At 52.7% G+C, this 18,488-nt stretch overlaps 9 protein-coding genes across 9 annotated transcripts; 3 read left to right on the top strand and 6 right to left on the bottom strand.

Moving 5' to 3' along the window:
• Window positions 1-1,484: 1,484 nt before the first annotated feature.
• On the top strand, window positions 1,485-2,276 carry Z517_10942 (uncharacterized protein; the record flags this gene model as incomplete). The annotated part of the gene is made up of 4 exons (XM_013424550.1): window positions 1,485-1,514; window positions 1,584-1,693; window positions 1,754-2,159; window positions 2,214-2,276. 4 exons carry the CDS (start codon window positions 1,485-1,487, stop codon window positions 2,274-2,276), a joined length of 609 nt encoding a protein of 202 aa, XP_013280004.1.
• A 141-nt stretch (window positions 2,277-2,417) lies between these two features.
• Z517_10941 (uncharacterized protein) lies at window positions 2,418-3,747 on the bottom strand (the record flags this gene model as incomplete). Its single annotated transcript, XM_013424549.1, has 2 exons — window positions 2,418-3,217; window positions 3,351-3,747. 2 exons carry the CDS (start codon window positions 3,745-3,747, stop codon window positions 2,418-2,420), a joined length of 1,197 nt encoding a protein of 398 aa, XP_013280003.1.
• A 1,837-nt stretch (window positions 3,748-5,584) lies between these two features.
• Z517_10940 (uncharacterized protein) lies at window positions 5,585-7,537 on the bottom strand (the record flags this gene model as incomplete). The annotated part of the gene is made up of 4 exons (XM_013424548.1): window positions 5,585-6,352; window positions 6,401-6,744; window positions 6,794-7,110; window positions 7,158-7,537. The coding sequence occupies 4 exons, from the start codon at window positions 7,535-7,537 to the stop codon at window positions 5,585-5,587; spliced, it is 1,809 nt and encodes a 602-aa protein (XP_013280002.1).
• An 837-nt stretch (window positions 7,538-8,374) lies between these two features.
• On the top strand, window positions 8,375-9,202 carry Z517_10939 (uncharacterized protein; the record flags this gene model as incomplete). The annotated part of the gene is made up of 1 exon (XM_013424547.1): window positions 8,375-9,202. The coding sequence occupies one exon, from the start codon at window positions 8,375-8,377 to the stop codon at window positions 9,200-9,202; it is 828 nt and encodes a 275-aa protein (XP_013280001.1).
• A 443-nt stretch (window positions 9,203-9,645) lies between these two features.
• On the bottom strand, window positions 9,646-10,491 carry Z517_10938 (uncharacterized protein; the record flags this gene model as incomplete). The annotated part of the gene is made up of 1 exon (XM_013424546.1): window positions 9,646-10,491. One exon carries the CDS (start codon window positions 10,489-10,491, stop codon window positions 9,646-9,648), a length of 846 nt encoding a protein of 281 aa, XP_013280000.1.
• A 623-nt stretch (window positions 10,492-11,114) lies between these two features.
• On the bottom strand, window positions 11,115-12,273 carry Z517_10937 (uncharacterized protein; the record flags this gene model as incomplete). Its single annotated transcript, XM_013424545.1, has 2 exons — window positions 11,115-11,869; window positions 11,919-12,273. The coding sequence occupies 2 exons, from the start codon at window positions 12,271-12,273 to the stop codon at window positions 11,115-11,117; spliced, it is 1,110 nt and encodes a 369-aa protein (XP_013279999.1).
• A 1,019-nt stretch (window positions 12,274-13,292) lies between these two features.
• Window positions 13,293-14,180, top strand: Z517_10936 (uncharacterized protein; the record flags this gene model as incomplete). Its single annotated transcript, XM_013424544.1, has 1 exon — window positions 13,293-14,180. One exon carries the CDS (start codon window positions 13,293-13,295, stop codon window positions 14,178-14,180), a length of 888 nt encoding a protein of 295 aa, XP_013279998.1.
• Window positions 14,181-14,249: 69 nt separating this feature from the next.
• Z517_10935 (uncharacterized protein) lies at window positions 14,250-16,007 on the bottom strand (the record flags this gene model as incomplete). The annotated part of the gene is made up of 2 exons (XM_013424543.1): window positions 14,250-14,750; window positions 14,802-16,007. The coding sequence occupies 2 exons, from the start codon at window positions 16,005-16,007 to the stop codon at window positions 14,250-14,252; spliced, it is 1,707 nt and encodes a 568-aa protein (XP_013279997.1).
• A 617-nt stretch (window positions 16,008-16,624) lies between these two features.
• Z517_10934 (uncharacterized protein) lies at window positions 16,625-17,066 on the bottom strand (the record flags this gene model as incomplete). Its single annotated transcript, XM_013424542.1, has 2 exons — window positions 16,625-16,851; window positions 16,913-17,066. The coding sequence occupies 2 exons, from the start codon at window positions 17,064-17,066 to the stop codon at window positions 16,625-16,627; spliced, it is 381 nt and encodes a 126-aa protein (XP_013279996.1).
• Between the last annotated feature and the right edge of the window lie 1,422 nt (window positions 17,067-18,488).

Raw genomic sequence — 18,488 nt, 5'->3', positions numbered from 1 at the left:
ACAGATCTTCTTCTCATGAGGCGGCTAATGGCCGAGTACGATTACTTTAGTTTATTAACATCCGGCTGTTCTAAAGAAGAAATCGCCGAGCTAGTCCAGCTGTTTCGAAGGTCTCTTCTCCCGTCTTGCTTTTGTTCACTTACAGACGGTCGCGAGCCTGACCTTGACGGGGACTATGCTGGCCCTCAAATTTCTGCCCTTCCCCCTTGATGGCGAGCTACATCTAGCATCCGGAAGTATTTGGACTTGCCGCATCCCCTTCCTGGGTCTGATATAGATTTTGGATTCTGCCGAGTGGTTGTTATATTGACCGAGGCAATGCTGACATTTTAGTTGCATCGTGCCCATTGTTACTACACGGATCGTGAAGACGTCGATGTCGTGAACCATGAGAATGGATTCCTGCGCCTTGCCTATTCGGGGCAACAATCGTGCCTTCTATTCCTGTTCGGGCAACAGAGTCACACGATATACAACTGCGTATCAAAAAAAGCGCCACCTCTTGCGCCCGAAGGATTTATAGGGATGAACAATCATGTCCCAATACAGTGGTATAGACTTTGAGAGTGGCCGCTCATAGAACCTTCGAGAGCCAAAGGCCTCAACGATCCGTCTCAACGATTGGCCTCACCCATCGAAATACAGAAGACTGCCCGAGGCGCGTCAGTATTAGATGGAGCCATTTCATGGCTGGAAGGGCCTTTTGGCACTGGAAAGAGTCTAGGACACACTTCGAAGATATCCTCTGGGAAGCTGTTGACCACTAACTATCCCAAGGATTCTATCTAGGTTGAAGGAACAAGCAGCGCAATCCTTCCTCGAATCTCAAATTTGTCAGGTAATGAGTACATTATCAATCAACACGAGCTCATAGATGGGCTGGACGTCACCGAAGAAACATATAAGGGGAGATCATGGAGACCAGCTCAGAGTCACGACATTCATCACGGACAGAGCTCCTCCATCAAACGCTGGTGTAGAGCTTCAAACCCATCTACAATTCAGCCTTTGAGCTTCTTCAAAATGTCTTCAGGCTTGATTCTCCTCATCACTGCTGGACGGCGGAAGGACTTGTACATGCTGTCATATGCACCCCCAACGTAGAATTGCAGCTCTAGAATTCACTTTGGACTGTGCCTTTGGACGCAGCGATTACAATGTAGTGAGTGTTTAGTGGTGGATCTCGTGTCTGACCCCATATTGCTTAGCCCGCTTGGGATGTTTGCCGTGTTTGTCAAGTCTGCCTCGAGTCGCGAAATGACAACAAAGTGTCCTGAACAGGGTGAGGACAACGAACGCCTCCAGCTTTTTGTTCTTCTATTTCCTAGATCTCACCAAAGGGGTTATGATTGAGCAGACAAGGAACTTGAGATGGTCAAATCAACGCAAATTGCCAGGCTGGATGGTTCGTGAAATCTGAAAGCTTTGCTTTCAATGTCTTGGGGGGAAAACTGGCTGACTCGCCCGCTTTCTGTACAGGCCTCATGCTCGCGGCCTCGGTCGACGACGAACAGGTACGCGTGGTTCTCTATTACTTCTCACAGTTACCATTGGCATTATTTGCTTACCACGGGGGAACGCAGGTCGAGACAGAGCTCGCCGAGGTCAAGTCACAGGCAAAAATGATATTCCGACGCCTCAACCGCAACTCGGAACAACAAGCAAGCATAGAATCGGGCCAGTATACGTTGCAGTAAGCCTGCATACACTCCTCTCGCATCCGAGAAGCTTGCTCACCCTGCGCGACACCCAGCTACCTCATCAGAGACTCGGTCTGCTTCCTCTGCATCTGCGACCGATCCTACCCCCGCAAGCTCGCATTCACCTACCTCTCCGACCTGGCGCAGGAGTTCACCACCATCTACCCGTCCCAGCAATACCTCTCGGCGACGCTGCGGCCGTATGCCTTTGTCGAGTTCGACACGTTTATCCAGAGAACCAAAAAGACGTACCAGGACAGCCGGGCCAGCGCGAACCTGGACAAGTTGAACGACGAGCTCAAGGACGTGACAAAGGTCATGACCAAGAACATTGAGGATCTGCTATACCGGGGCGACAGTCTGGAGAGGATGGGTGAGATGTCCGGGCGACTGAGAGAAGACAGCAAGAAATACAGGAAAGCCGCCGTGAGGATTAATTGGGAGTTGATGTTGAAGCAGGTAAGTGAGAGGTCTGCTCTTGAAGGAATTGGGTGTGTTGACATGTGCAAATAGTATGGGCCTTTTGCTGGTCTCGGCCTGATCATCCTCATTTTCATCATCTGGAGATTTTGGTGACGAGCTTCCCTGTTGGTATCTGGGGTGATTTATATGGACAAAGCGAGCATCTTATACCCACTGCGTAATCTGGGCGCGGAAGACTCACGTCGGCGCGGTTTTGGACGACCTGTTTGCTTCCAATGCAGCTGGCATGTCGGCTCAGATTTCATCTTCTTCCTCGTCAAAGTCATCCTCAACGCCCATGTCGTACAAGATTCGTCCACCTTCGCCCGCTCCGCCGCCTGCTTTCTGAGCATCAAAGTACGGCAATACCACCCCTTCCCGCTCCAGGCGTTGACGTTCGGTCAGCCCCAGCTCGAAAGTCATGCCCGAAAGCTCCTCCACCGTCTCTTCCTCGCCCGATGAACGGAACAGCGGGTGATCATCCAGGAGAGTGACGATCTCCCGGAACGGCTGGCCATCGCCCTTTTTCGTCATGTTTTGGGACGTAGGCAAGAAGAACCACTCTCTGACTCCGCGACCACTTCTCCTGCGGTGTTCCAATTCCAAGACAACTCCGCGCTCCTCTTCCTTCAATTTGGTCACAGACTTGGACTTTAGGCCTATGACCACGCCCTCGATTTCTTCCGAGAGGCCAAAGGCCGGCGCGGCCAGGGATTTGGAGCGGGCAGACTTTTCGGCCAGGAGGATTGGGAGCGAATGGATTGTTATGACGGTGGTGGCGAGGTACGAGAGGAGCGAGAGCGGTGAAGGCGAATACGAATTTGACAGCGATGCCGATGACGGGAGTGTCGAGGGTGGTGGGGACGGCAAGGGCACGTCGGTGTGATAGACGGCGACCAACGAAACTTGCGGGCCCTCGCCTTGCTCCGCGCCTTTTGTCTGGAGTGCGGGTGGCTGGAGTAAGGAGGAGAGGAACGCGGTCAGGTTGAGATTGGACGTCGGCTGGATGGAGAGAGCGGCCAGTGTCGATAAGGAATCAATCATGATCAAGAACCCTGCGTGTATGATTTTGGCGTTAGTAAGATTGAAACACGATACAACGGCCTGGTAGTGAAGCGAGAGCAGGCAATAATATCAATATGGAGATGAACACAGCCTTAGCAGAGGTATGAGAGGGAGGAGACGTACTGTTTCCGCCACTCCGCCGAAGAATCTCGCCCACTTCCCGCGCGATCTTCTCTCCCACACCTACTCCCGCCCCTGCCCCAGAGGCTCGACCAGGACTTGGACTTTGCCCCACGTCGTGACAATACCCATGACACGGGACGAAATAGTCTGCCCCGACGGGCTTAGCGAACGTCTCGAACCCAAGAACCACGACCACGACGCCGTGTGGCGCCCCTGCGCGTCTCGACAGCCTCGCACGCCGGAGATACTCCCTTGTCAGCGGACGGGCGGGCTGTTCGAGCGAGTCGAGGACGAGGGTGAAGGGCGAGGTCTGCGCGTGGTGGGGGTGCTGGGACAGGAGTTTGGAGATGAGGAGGAGGTTGTGGGTGCGGCGGTGGTGGGTGTGCGTGTGAGACATTCTCGCTCTCTTTGGTCGTCTTCTCTGTTCTTTTGGGTACAGAGTGTATACTCGGTCTGGGTGTGTGAAGGCGATACCCTTATTCCTTGAGAAGGCGTGAGAAGAGAGGAAGATTGACCAGGAGATATCAGCGACTGAGGGTCAATGAAAGTGGACTCGTAGTATGGATAGTGCCAGGGGCAAAAGGCACAGAGACAAAAGGGCTCGATGAAGAGACCCGAGTGGAGGGGGGGTTCAGCCTCGTGGACAAAGGTGATCCTAGGAGTATTGCTCTCTGTCTCTGTCCCTGCCCCTGCCTGTCACCGGTTTTTTGTCCTCGGTACCGCTTTCTTGTCTTTCTTTTTTTCCTTTGTCTTCCGACCAATGTTGCCCAGGTGCAATGTAATGCCCTGGTCTGCCTCGGGTGCTATGAAATCAAGAAGGGGATAATGAATATCAGTGACACCCCAAATTTTCTGGTACGAGGGCCGCCACCCACCCGGAGAGCCCCATTCTTGCTTATATAATGCCTTGGCGCAACCCCCATACACAAAAGCCCCAGGGGGCTGTTCAGCCTTGTCTTGTCGGCCCCGAACTCCAATAATCCAGGTTTACGAGAGATAATGGGCATGTATCACGGCATGGAGCCTTCGATAGCGTGCTGTCGTCCCGTGGAAGAGCTGGTTTTGATGCTCGATCAACCCTGTTACTCCTCGACACGACAATGCTAGCGGACAAGTGCTCAGGGCATGTCCTCAGCATTCACGACACCTCAAGTAGGTCTGGTTTGCATCATACGTCCTTATCTCAGTTACACGCTGGTCGCATACATCTGTTACCCTCCCATCAACCTTTGTCTTGTTCGGGATTTCCAGAAAACAACGCTTATAACCAGTGCAGAGACCACCTGGAAACACCCACGATCTCATCGCAAATATCATCCAATGCACCAGCGCTGCTCTTGACCGCCATTGACCCGGCTCGCCTCAACCAGCTGGAAGTTACCCCTCTCGACGCACCTGACACCGTTTGCTGTACAATTTCTAGCCTGCACAATAGGCATCTCTTTCGACTATGCTTCCCATGGACCAATATCCTTGTGAAGGCAGACAGTGTTCAGAACTTGACGCCCGCTGTTGTCCACTTTCTAGAAACAATTGGCCGCCACTGAATCAAGGAAGCATTCGTGCAACATACCTTAGTATAATCACAACTAGATGAGTGACGAGTACATGGAAAAGTCCTCGCGTTTATTGAAACAGAGGATTGATTGGTGCCAATAGATGAGCCCCTTTGTGTGTGGTGTTGGGATGCCGTGGGACCCTGAGCAATCAACACGTCCACATTTTTCCACCTATTAACCTTTGTGATATACGTTTGGCAGAGAAACCCCGACGTTGGGGACAGCTCCAGAACCGTTGATTGTCATAGGGAACGGCATGTGTGAAGGTTTTTGGTCTCAACAAGCTCACGGAGGAGAGTGGCGTCCTCGAAGGCCGATGGTAGGTGCTCCATCATTGGTAGAGTTTCGATAGCAAACTCATCATCGAGTTTGGTCTGCTTGTTTCCTGATCTTGCGAAATTCTCTGACAAGCTTGAATGTGCTTTCAATGTTCAGACACAGCAATGGCGTCGAAGCGGCCTGTTGAAGCCCTTATTGTTACATGTGTCGTGAATAGGCGCAGGGGGCTGCTTGTGATTGACTGCAAGTGATGTTCGAGAGGAAGGGGAATTGCCAGTCGGCCCAGTAGAACTTGGAGGAGCAACTGTGGCTGTTTTAACCAGTTTAACGAACGGCCAAGTCCCCTCGGGTCCCTGAGATCCTCGTCTGAATAAGAACCAACGGTCTGCAGCTAACTCAGGCGCTATGGCCTGGCTTCGGGATTTGGTCCAGGTCAGAAAAGGAGACTGCATCCTGAAGAAGCGTGTCATTGACAGCGAGGACATGTCTGCGATACAACTCTACCAGGTTTGCCGGACCAGTTTCGAGACCCGAATCCTGAATCCCGAACAGAGACAACTCCTGCTGCGTCGCGCCTGGACTGAATGAGGTGTTGCCGTGACTGAAGTACTCAGCGCTTCCATTCTGACTCGTCGTCAAGCGGCTCCCGTTGAATCTTTGAGCCTCTTCCGAATATGGCGCATTGAAGGACTCTAAGCCAGTTGGTAATACCGAACGACCACTAATCTCGATAGTCTGACCCCTCGCCAAAGCCGCGGAAATGGAAAGAGTGTCGGCTCCTTTATCTTGCGCGACAGTGCTGTTCACGAAGAGGGGATAATCAAAGGTACGTGAATACCCTTCTGAAGAAACGGCTCTGCCAAATGTGTTCTGTGTGGTCACCTGGACATTGCCAAAGTCTGAGATTTCACCCTCGTTTGAATATCTCAGATATTGCTGCCAAGTGGCAACTTTGGTACCCCGGGACGTCTGTACTTCCGATGAGATATAGAGCTGGCGATCCACATTGACGGTGTAGGAAAGGGTGCAATTTGTCCCGTCTGGAGCGGCACCGACTGTAGACGACAGAGAAATAGAAAATCCGGATGCATCTGCCAGAGTGTGACTCCCAGACGTTGCATGCCCTGCGGAATCTAGCCAGACAAACATCTTGCCTGTGAGAACCTGGTGAAATATAAGCGGAGTGTGTCATGATCGTACAGCCGTGCTTACCCAATAACTGCCAACGTCCTCAGATAGAAATCCACTGCCATTACCGTCGTCATCCAGTCCGACGACTCGAATCTCTATGTCATGACTTTTGCCGTCGCAGAGCAGCGGCAGCCAAGGTGTAATATCAATTTCATCTTCGCGGATGTCGAACGCATCGATTCCCACGACAGGCCTCCAGAAGCCACGGACGATGCCGCCGGTGAAGATGATGGGAAAAGGCCACACAACCCCAGCCAAGGTTCCATCAATTAGCAACTGTACCTCACGAAAGGGGGAATAGCCTAGAAGGGAGTCGACTCCAAAAGTATCCACGTTGGAAGAAAGCACATTGGAATACCAGAACTCTGTGCCAATTGTCAGCAGATCCCTACTCTTGCCCAGGAACCAGCCCACCTTCCATCATCTGACCAGTCGCGGAGACGGTCACGACAGCCCGCTCGATGTTTTGCGGCAGTACCATAGAAGTCGACACTCTACGTTGACAGTGATTCCATTGACTGGACTTGTTGCTGGCGCTTCCATCGGCTGAAATTGGAATGATCATATCCGCCCGCTTCTCTGCGTCAGCGGAGGTGAAGAAGGTCGCCTGTAGAGTGACGTTGAATGGGGAGGTATAATTTTCGTTGATCAGATTACCGAGGTCAAAAATCAGTGTTTGGGGCTGCGTGAACAGTGCCAGAAGATGAGACACATCTTTGACATAAGTCCATCTGGCAGAGGTCAGAGGATTGTATCTTGGGCCCAGCAAAGAGCTTACATGATCCCGCCAGGAGTTGGTTCCGCTGTGCTTGTCCGCCAGATCTCCACGTCACCGAGGTAGGCGATCGCCAGTCGGTCGAACTGCTTGCCAGCAGCGGTAACGGTGAGGTTGAGAGTCACTCGATTGAAATCACAATGAGGGGGTGTGTAAGGGGCCACGAACGGGTGCCCATAGCTGTTTCCGAAGGAATGAATCATGAGAGTCTTGGTTACGACACATCCTGGGGGATCAGAAACAAGTGGTGTAGCGCATCTTCCATCATCTTGAATCAATGGCCGTTGCGCGACAGTATCCGGTGTCAAGACGGGTGGGTGGACCTGGAAAACCCGCAGCATTGACGCGACAACGGCAACAATTGACTGCGCAGAGGACCTCATCCTGAATGAGCTGACAGTCTGCGATCTTATGCACTGGTGACGTTGATGCCAGTGCCAGCCAACAGCTCAGACGTTCTAGAACTTGAGAGGTGTAGTTGGTGAACTGGCTGGAGGTATCAGTACCTTGACTGCGGTTCGTTCTAGAAGGGTGGCTCACCGTAAACTGTCGCGCTCTCGACCTGCCACTGTAGACTCACGAACTGTTGAGGTCTTGTACAGCCCTTTGATCTAGCTTGTCAGTTGCCCGTAGCATCATGGCGAGGTGGAGGGGAGGACCAGAAGCCGAGAGAGAAGGCAAGATGACTGTGAAATGTTTGAATTGATTTCAAATTCTAAAATTCCAGAACCATCGGGTGCCGGACGCACAACCAAGCTACTCAAGAGCTGCGTTCAATGTGCGAGTTCCCGTTGCAGATTCCTAGTGAGAAATGCACTTCAACCTTCTACGGTATCTAGTATCGTGAGTTCGAGCTTCTACGTGTCACAACACCAGCATCTCTCGACAAACTGGAGGATGGCTGCGCTGCCTCTTCCAGAGCTTCCACGCAGGCCCCTAGATTTGTTCCAATGCATCCAATTCTAGAGAGGAGATCGGAAAACAACAAGTCTATCATAATATAATCTTGTGTGATTCCATCTGTGCGTTCATACAGGCAGTTGGGAAAGGAGAGAGCTGTACCGAGTATTGAGTAAACAAAGTTTGTCAATAAAGTGCTGTCCACTGGTCTAATGCTGCGCCGGAAATTTCTGCGCGCTACCAGCGCCAGCCGCGCACGCACCGACACAACCTCTTGCTACGCCATCGTCGCTCAGTCCTGACACAAATGGACTGCGCGAATGGCGCCGATTCCTGCTCTGGAGCATATCTCCAATCCTTTGATCACTCCAGCGCAGCTGCTCAAGTTCAAAAATGCCGAAGACGATGAGAGCTCGACCTCATGGTTTGCCCAGTTTCAACTCACATCCGCTGCTGGTATCCTCCTCCGCCTGGCGCAGGAAGTCATCGCGCATGGCACGGTGCTGCTACAGCAGTTCCTAGTCTCTTCCACCCCGAACGACCGTCGTAATTTCAGTTCCAGAGACTACTCTGCTGCTGCCATCTACCTCGCGGCAAAAATATCTGCGACGCCGGTCTCACCTCGATCAGTCATTAACGTTTACGCATACTTGACGTCCGAAGCCTCTCCACTGCGATTTGTCAATCCGGCTGGCTCCCCCACGGATGTTGAACCTCGGAGTTATTTCGTGTCCGAAGGGACGTATGAAAGAGAGAGACAGCGGTTGTTTGTGTGCGAGAGTATGATACTGGTTGGCCTGGGGTTTGACACACGAGTCGCATTGCCTTACAGTCTGGCCTTTACGTATATGCAGGCCTTGGGAGTGACCACCACCGAGCTATCCCAGAGAGTCTTGGAGCATCTGAACGCAGGCCTGCTCTCGCCTCAGCTTCTCTACCTCACTCATCAACCTAATGCGCTTGCCGTGGGGGCAATCTATCTGGCAGCGCGGGAGATCGGGGTCAAACTCGTGGAGCAGAATTGGTGGGAAGTGTTTGACGTCGACAGAGAGGACCTGGGCTTCCTGGTTTTGTCTTATGGAAGCATGGCCAATTTCGCCCAAGCCGAGATGGAGAAGTGGAAGAGCGAGCCCGTTCGACTGGACTGAGCTCATATTGGCCGTTTCACCCTGAACCTCATACCAGCACTCTCAGCGACAATACCCATCGGGCACGTAACGGAACGAGTTTTCCAATGGTACATCTTGGCCAGGGTTGCGCTGTTAGACTATTCCCTCACCACCAGTGACACTCAGCCTCAGCTTCTTTCCAATTTGATACCAACGACAGACCATCCACGTCAGTCTCTCGCTGAAACCATAATTCGGTGTTGGAAATCACCACCAGTTCACTCCCTTGCCTGTGCGTGCACCTAGTCGAGATTCCTTCGCCAACGTCCTTAAACACCATGGCCACGTCCTCTAGTCTCTCCTGCTGCGTACGCTTCTTCACGCACATCCTCCACCACACCGGGGTGGCTCGGCAGAACTTTTGTAGTTCCATTATGAGAGGCTCCTGCAATTGCTTCGCGCAGTACAAACGAATTTGACGATCATTTCCGTCGTGCAGTTTCTCGAGGGTTAAACTTCTTTTCCAGAAGCCCATCGACGATCTTAGAACCAGCCTTGACTACCTCTTTCGCTTCCTGCCGCTCGTGTCTGCGGAGGGGCTGCCTGTGGCGTTGAACGAGTCTCTCTCCGTATCTGCGAATGAGGGCCGAGGCATGGTGCTCAGGCAGACAGTCGACCTTGGGTGACTGTTTATTCCCTTTGCCCTTGGTATTTTTGTTCTTTGTCAACTCCTTCACTTGCTTTGTTGGGGGGCTCGACTTCTTTGCTGGCACGAAGTCGTCACCCCCACTTCGAGGACTGCGTACTCTTTTGTGCGGCGAGCTCGTTCGAAGGCCAAACCTGCCTCCTTGCGAGTAGCGGGCCGGTGTCGATTGGGGGCTGCCTCGGGAGATTAACCGATCTGTCACTGGAGTTGTGTAAGATGACACCGTTGGCTTTGAGCAGGGAAGCTTGCTGAAATCTCTCAACTGGCTACTCGGGTGCGGTGCGTCTGGTGAGCGATTAGGTGTGGGCACTAGCTGACTTGACTGATCAGTGGCCTGACCCTGCTCAACCAGATGCGGCGGATTCATGGCTTCTCGCTTCACAATTCGGTCACTGGGGGCAGGGACATTTGTCGATTCTCCTCCTAGACCTTCCACTCCGTTGGTGTCCTCAACTGGCTCTGCTTTCACTTTCGCCTGACTGCCATCCACAGGGGTTTCGACCCGGCCGTACAATCTAGCCAGCCTCAGGCGGAGTTCTAGCTTTCTGCGATCCAGATCCAACTGGCGCTGCTCGATCTCCAGCTCCTCAAGCTCGGCGTTGATGAGGTCTTCGTTGTCCATCGCTTGGAAATCCTGCGGTAGGCGACTGAACTGAATGGGTTTTCAGAAGTGCGTGATGGTGAACGAGGTATTGCCAGAGTCGAATGCCACGCCTCACCTCGAGAAAGACTCGTGAGTTGAATATGAGAGTGAAAAGATTGCAATAAAATAGGGACGAAAGACACATTTTATTAAGAGGGACAAGCAATATCAACGCCAAGGACGTCGTGAAAAGATGATTCCTTGATATCGTACGCTGTCTGGTCTCTGTCAACGAGGCTCATTTCCCATCACTCGCAGTCAAATGATTGGGCACATGACACTCAAGGGACTTGTTGTTATCAGGTATCTCTCATCTCATCCTGAGATACCCCTTATGAACACATCCGAGCTGTTCCGTCCTCCCAGCTGCGTAGTTGTAAACACACTCCCAGAAACTCCTGTCAATAGAGCGCCGACTGAACGTTCTCGTCAGAAATCTTCTCAAACCAGACCGTAACCATCTCCCAGAGTCAGCTCTGAACCCAGATTGCAATGCTTTGCTCCCTCCCTCTCCGTCTCCTGACTTGGTTCGACTGACTGCTCGGGCCGAGTAAACTGGGTGTTTGTTGGCCCTGCACCATGCACGGTCCACGCATGTTCTCTCAAGCCTTTTTTCCCGCCCCGTATTCTGCCCGACACTCCTCCAGGCTGAAATTATCCTCCGCGACGTCCGGGAACACCCTTGTGATGAACGAGATCCTCTCTTGCTGGGTGTTTAGCGCCTCACACAATGGCCACCACGACTCCTGCGCCCATTCAAACTTGTCGAGTTCGACCACCAGAGCGCAACGCAGCCGAGAATCCTTGGCGTGCTTGTTCACAGCCGCTGTAAAGTCCTCGTGGAGAAGGGCGATGCTGTGGTGTGTACTCCCGAACGTGACTCTTCGCAGCTTGGAGGCCACGGTCGGTTTCTGGAAACACGCGTAGCCAAGTGTAGACTCGATCGATGTCATGTGCTTGAGCAGAAGACCCGTGTAGTGTTTGACGAGGTCGTACTGTTGGGACTGTGTCATGGGTCCTGGGACGTCGGTGGCTTGCTTTTCGTCCCTCGGGGACACTCGTCGTCGTTTCACCCTGGCACAATACCCGCCTGTAGAGTCACTTGTGTCGACGTCAGAGTCAGAGTCTAAAGTAAGGACAAAGGTATCTGAGGGCGTGCTTTGCTTTTGCTTAGCTAGTAAGCTCGAGGGTTTGCTCGGTGGACAGCCAGTAAAGGCTGCTAAGAGCTTTTCGTGACGTTCTTGAGACTTTCTCTGTGCGGCCGTTTGCTCTTCTGGCTCGTAAGTGAAGAAGCGATTCCTCATCTTCTCACCGATTGATCTCGCTTCTGAACCCTTGCGCGGACAGAGCTTCGGAACTAGACAGACGTTAGTTTTTGCAGGACAGGCGGGTTACATTCTCGTTACATTGCGTTCCCTTCCTAGTCTCGCAGTTCTCATTTCCCACCTTTTCTTGGTCCTTTTCGACGGCTAGATTCCCACTCAAGTTGACAGCGGTGCCATCTGTTACGGGAATACTCGACGAAACGTTTGCTTGCAACTCAGTAGGAGATCCGTCCTGCGCAGCAGTCGTTCCAGTCTCGCTGGGATCGTCACGCTTAGCTTCAGATTTGACAGTGGCATCGCCGTCGGCCGACTCGGCGCTTCCCTTGAGCAGTTTGAGCCGGCGTTTGATGTCGAGCTCCCGACGTTCAAGCTGTAGTTGACGTTTCTCCAACTCAATCTCGGCAAGTTCGTACTCGAGCCGTGCTTTATCGTCCATGATGGCCCGGCGAGCTTTGAGAGTGAGTCGTGCTCGGGGAACTTTGCAACTTTTTAACACCCAGTAGATGAAATCAGAGAGAGAAATCTGGATTTGAGTGGTGTATTTTGCCTGTTATGTTGAAGGGCAGCGAAATGGGGAAAAGAACAGAAACGCGAAGGACGCGAAAGTAAACATTTGGTCAGTCTGATGAGGTCGAGACAAGGATGTAAACAGAACAACAAGAAAGGTTTCGAGGAGTCTGCCAGACCTCAAAATCCATTGTTATCATATTGACAAGAAAGGACAGACTTCATTCGAACATCTCTTCATCAACCAGTCCGTCAACCCAACTCACTCTAGCCTTGGACTCTGTAGAACAATATCATGTCCTTCGAGGACATAGACACCTGGGCCGAGGTGCCTAGCCACTGACATTTTTCTTCCTGGCTAGTGGAGGAAGGTCGACCAAGTACAGGTACATGGACTCGCTCAACTACGGCGGTGGTGGGTACACGCTCAGGTATATGTATCGGCCTATCGCTCTCAAGCAGTCCATGTATGATCTTGTACATTCACACACACACACACAAGAAGATATCCGAAGGCCGCGAGTTCGATTCTCGCTCTGGACAGATTCTTTTTGTTGGTCCACGGGCCATCGGATATTTTTTCGAAAAGTCTTATAAGAGAATTTTTGTCCCTTGGTGAATTCTTCGTTAATACTGTACAAGGCACAATTTACGGATACAAGGTAGGTGGCCCGAGACCATGCGCTTGCCATGCGGCCAAAACGGCCGAATTTCTTCTAGTAGTCCTTCTAGCAATTTGTCTCTCTTACGTAGAGCGGTGTCGTCAGCCGGTGACGGCCTGACGGAATCCTGAGACTTACTACATGTAGACTGGTGATTTTTGGAAGAATAACTACAAAGCTGACCGGATGTTAGAAATCACCAAATAGACAGAGCCAAACCTCTGCCTACCGCGATATTCTCCACTCCGAAGCACCTTCAGGCCACGCGCTCTTTCGTGTCAACAAGATGTCTACCCGCGCCAACGAGTTCATCGCCGAGACGCTGGCTCAATACACCCCCCGTGCCGCGAACTATGACCTCTCACACGGTGGTTGGCACGTGGAACTGGGCCGAGATTTCGTCACCTGGTTGCCTCCTCCCAAGGGCGGTGCGGTACTTGACCTCGCATGTGGTACTGGTTTAGTCACACTACCTCAAGCTGAGGCGGTCGGATCTGGTGGCATCATCGTCGCCGTCGACATCACTGAGGCGATGCTCAACGAAGCCAAGCGCAAGCCGCTCCCCGTGGGAAGCGCAGAGGTGAAATGGGTGTTGGGAGACATCACCGACCTTTCGTCCTTGGAGGAAGTCCAAGGGGTGGTGAAGGAAAGGGGAGGATTTGACGTCATTTCGTGTTGTTCGGCGTTCGTCTTGCTTGAGGATCCCGCAAGGGCCATCAGACACTGGGTCACCCTTTTGAAGCCCGGAACCGGAAGATTGATCGTTGACGTGCCCACAGAGGATCGTAATTTGCAGTACCTGCTCAACTACCCACTCCGGCGCGCGTTGGGGAAGTCCATGGTCTACGATTTCGACTGGATAGAAGGTATCCAGACCATACAGGACCTATTCAAGGATGCCGGGCTGGAGATAGAAAAGTCCTTTCGCACCAGGAGCTACATCCCTGAGAAGTGGTACGGCGCGGATCAGGCAATGGAGGCACTCGAAGGAAAGACCAGTCGAAGCGGGTTGTGGAAGAGTCTTTTCAACGGCCTCGAGTCGGAGGGAGGGACAGAAGTCGTGGAGAAAGCCAGGACAGCATGGGCGCGCATTTGGCAAGACCACTTGGACAAGGATGGCAAATTATGGGATGGACACGCTTTGTATGTCTCGATAGGAAGGAGGGGAGAGTGAGGTATAACCATGGTTCCGCTCGACCCTGTTCCGTCGACCAGCGACGATGTTGTACAAGGACTCCACTTCCTATCGTGGAACAAACACCACGCCCGCATCTTCAGGTCGACGCATTTTGGGTGTAATGATATTCATCGAGTCCTCCAGCACCTGCAACAGCGCCGAGCTGGCCTGCTCTTCCGTCGTCATTTTCCCCTCCATGATTAGCGGTTTCAGGCGGCATTTGCTGAGCAGTGTCGAAATGACGGCTACGAATTCGACCTGGCTGAACTTCTTCCCAGGACAGACCCTGGGCCCGACACTCCAGGGCACAAACGCGGCGCCCGGTGGAGGATGAGCGAGGGACTCGACCCCTGTCGCCGGGTCGGTTACTATCCAGCGCCGCGGGTTCCATTTGAGTGAGTCGCCTCCCCACCACCGCGGGTCGGAGTGGACAGCATATAGATTTATCGTCACATACGTCTCGACTGGCACCACGATTTCTTGGCCCTTGACTCGCAGAGAGTGTGGTTGGCCGACACACCAGCGGTTCGTCGCGGGCACTGGCCCCCAGAGACGAAGGGTCTCATACTGAAATCCATGAGCTCGCGCAAAAGAGGATCCAAATTTGGTTCAACATACCATCAGTGCCAAACACCTCACGAGTTGCGGAAACACCTCTTCGTAGTCGAGCTTTCGACCCTCCCACTTTTTCAACACTGCGTCCACTTCTTCGCCCGCCCAGTCCTGGATCTCGCGGTTGGTGGCCAAGAACGGGATTGTGTAGGTCAGTGCGTTCGCAGTGGTCTCAAAGCCGGCCAGATTGAAGATGTACAGGTTACCTAGTAATTCCGTGTCACTGAGGTACATTGGCTTCGCCCCAGCGCCGTGGCCGGCCTTCTTCTGTTCTCTTTTCGCCGCCTCGTCGGCCTCCACCAGGGCGCTGACGATATCGGCCCCGCTGCTGCTGCCACCTCCCTGCGTGATGGCCCGGTTGTAGGCGACGATCTCCTTCATGTATCGAATGAACTCGTCCGTCATGGCGGTGACCTGTCGATATAAAGCAGGCATCATCCAGCGGAAGACACGTGCATTTTTGAACAGCACGGCGAAGAGAATGTTCTGGAGGAGAAACTTCAACGATTCGGCCAGACTGGTTTTGTGGCCCTTTGGGATCTCACGAAAGCCTCCGTCAAAGTCGTGAATATGTCCGAAACCGGCAGCGGAGAGGACGTGCATCGCGATCAGGACGCAGTCGTTCCGGACGTCAAGCATTGATCGGCGGCCATCTGCTCGATTGGCAACCACCTCGATCATCTGCCTCGCCTGGCTCAGCGACTCGTCCCACACGAGCCTGTTGTTCTGCTCACGGAAAGCTGGGTTGACGATTCTGCGGTGGCGCTGCCAGTCTTCGCCGTTGACGCTGATGACATTTGGGCCGAATGCATTGAAGAGCTCGTACAGCGGTTGCGGTTTGACCCACGCTTTGTACTGGGTCTGCAGGTCCACGGCCACGCCGGGGTCGTTGACCACGATCTCGTTCTGCTTTGGGGAAACAACTACAAAGACGTCGCCATACTTTTGGTGCGGGTGATACCGCTCGTCCTGGGCCCAGGAATGGTAGCTGAGCACGAAAAAATGCCCGATCCAGGGCAAATGGCGGAGGTGCCTCAGGTACGGATAGGCCAGAATCAAGAAGTCGTCCTGCCATGAAAAAGGGATGACGACGATGGGAATCCCCAGTTTTCTCACTTGTAGGTAGTTGACTAGCAGCCCGTAGGCGCGTGCCACTAGCAAAGCCAGGAGCGGGATGCAGATGAATGACACGACCGTGGGATTCCACGCCATTATTGAGGTTTGACTAATTTGTATATCCAGGGTAAACTATCTGATCCTCAGAGAACACGAGTGGTAAAGGGAACTTTTGAGCCCAAAGAATGAAGAATGAGGACAAACCCTTTTTGTAGCCGTGCCTTGATGATGGCTGGATGGTTGGCTGGATGCCTGACAAGGGAAGCCAGTTCGTATTCGGATTGTAGCATGCCGTATGTCGTATTCGCAATGTGGCTAATGGCGTATTCACAGTGTTGGAAGTCGGTCCGTCAGGCCCTACCACACGAGTCGAGATGCATCCGATTGGGGACAAATTCCGGGGAACAATTCGGGAACGGATAAGAATCAAGAAAATTCCCTGCAGCTGCGGTTGTTGACTTGCCCGCCCCGGCATTCGGATAAGCGGCCAACCGATCAGAAAGCATTTGAAATCCACGCGGAGTTGAGTCTGCCGTCTAGTGAGAAGTTCATCTAATGTGTATCGACACGTGCCGGCAGCTCACGCACTTTCGGGAGTATCATAATTGGTGCGTTGGTCTCATACGCCTGTTCTGCCTGAAGTATCATTATTTACCCCTTCACCTGAAAAGAACCCCCTGCGTCTCCGAAAATGTGTCTTTTAAGAACCACTCTCACTCAGTTGGATCGTTGGCACTGACAAAACAAGTGGCTCTTTCGACCGAATCCACCCAAGAAGCGTCGAGGATGTTGGACGGCGCGCCAGACTTCATGGTGGTTGAGCCACAGATCACCGCATTGCCGTTCATGGCGCCACGATGTCCGCAAGTATAGTCGCAGGTGACATAGCTGGCATCGGATGTGGTTGATATCATCTGGATTGCCTGTGGGTGGCTCAGCGCTGCAGTTTGGAGAGGTCAGTATGCTCTGGGGCTGCCAGTGGGAGAGTGTGGGAGACAGACGATTGAGGCTGTGGAGAGTCTTGTCTTCGTTTACATCAATGGCGACTGCTGTATCGACGAAGATGTCGCTACCTGTAGCAAATTTGCGAACAACAACGCTTCCTCCGAGGGCGCGTCTGGGTGGTGGATGTCCATGCACCCATCCTGTGCTCATGGTGAGAAGAGCAGCAATGGCTATGATCTTCATTCTGTATCTGTCGATGGAACTGGCTCAGCGAGGACGTCTGCGGTAGTACACTATAGCAAAGACCAAGTCCACAGCGGCCACTCTCAGGTCTATCCAAACCTATATATGCACTGCTAGTGAGTAGCGTTAGCATCACGCCTCTACACATCACATCCATCCATCTCCTAAAAGATGCCGCTCGCAGCTGAAGTGTGCTTGACCTCTCCGAATAGTTTTCATAGTACTTTTTGAGCCAATCGAGCATTGAGGTCGGTGGCTGACTGAACTCTCAGGTCTTCTCGTATTTTTAGTTTCGTTGGAATGCAGCTCTGATTGATTGAAGACATGCGCCTGCGCCGGATATGGAAGGCGTTCACACCTTACCGTGTCAACGACACTGGTGATCGCGGGTTATCTCTGCGTATTCTTCTTACCAGAGAAATGGATTGCGTCAAGCGTTTGACACCGTCTGGCGCCATGTAAACAACGGGCATGACGGACGAGGTCTGGATGGTGAGGAACCACGAGGCTGAGACGTGAGCAGACGAGGCTGGTACCGGCGGAGGAGGCGGCGCAGGCAATTGCCAAGACCTGCGCTTGTGTCTGACCTCCACCTGCGCCTAAGATTCTCAAACCACCCTACGCTTTTCCTCCAGTTTCATCCTCTCCCCGGTCTTTGTCTCACCTTCTGGCACGATGGGAGATATCCGATGAGAGCACTGCCCTGTGCTTGCTCAACACAACCACCCTAGTGTACCGAGTACGCCCTGCCCCATACTGACACTTTTCTCGTTTCGCCTATCTACCTAGACCTAGGGCCTCGTCTATGCATTTCAGCAGTCTCTTTTCATCTGGCAGAACTGAGCAGTTACTCCCAACTGTCAGCCCAAAATGTCCAAACGAGCAGAATCGAGCTCGCTGTAACCCCAAATTGCAGAGGTGTGCGTCTACATCGCACGGTTCAAACCTACATCATCTCCAACATATACTTCACAGAAGCAACATCCGTCAATTGGGCACGCTACTTTAGGCCAACTTTGCCTAGAGCCATGACGAGGGATTAGTTTGTTTGAGGCTATACAAGGGCTTCCCTTGAGAATCCGTCTGCCCGCATGACACCGTCGTGGTCTCTGACTCCATTTCAAAACAGTCTATTGATTCTTCAAACGATTTGCACGGGCACATTGCGCTGCGGTAACGATTTAGACGCAGGATCTGCGCCTCGCCAAAAGAACCATTACAGGTCCCGTATCGTCACCGACTTGGGATTGCTCTGCATTCGCTTGGCTCTTATCATCGGAATCGCTTTGGCCTGGGACAAGATAACTGTGAAATCTGACTGCAAGTTACCACTAATGCCTTCATCGTCACCTGTCTCTCGAGAGGCATACTTGCACTATATTGGGGCCA

Source organism: Fonsecaea pedrosoi, assembly GCF_000835455.1.
Source record: "Fonsecaea pedrosoi CBS 271.37 unplaced genomic scaffold supercont1.7, whole genome shotgun sequence".
Lineage (NCBI taxonomy): Eukaryota > Fungi > Ascomycota > Eurotiomycetes > Chaetothyriales > Herpotrichiellaceae > Fonsecaea > Fonsecaea pedrosoi.
This window is presented reverse-complemented; position numbering and strand designations above follow the sequence as displayed.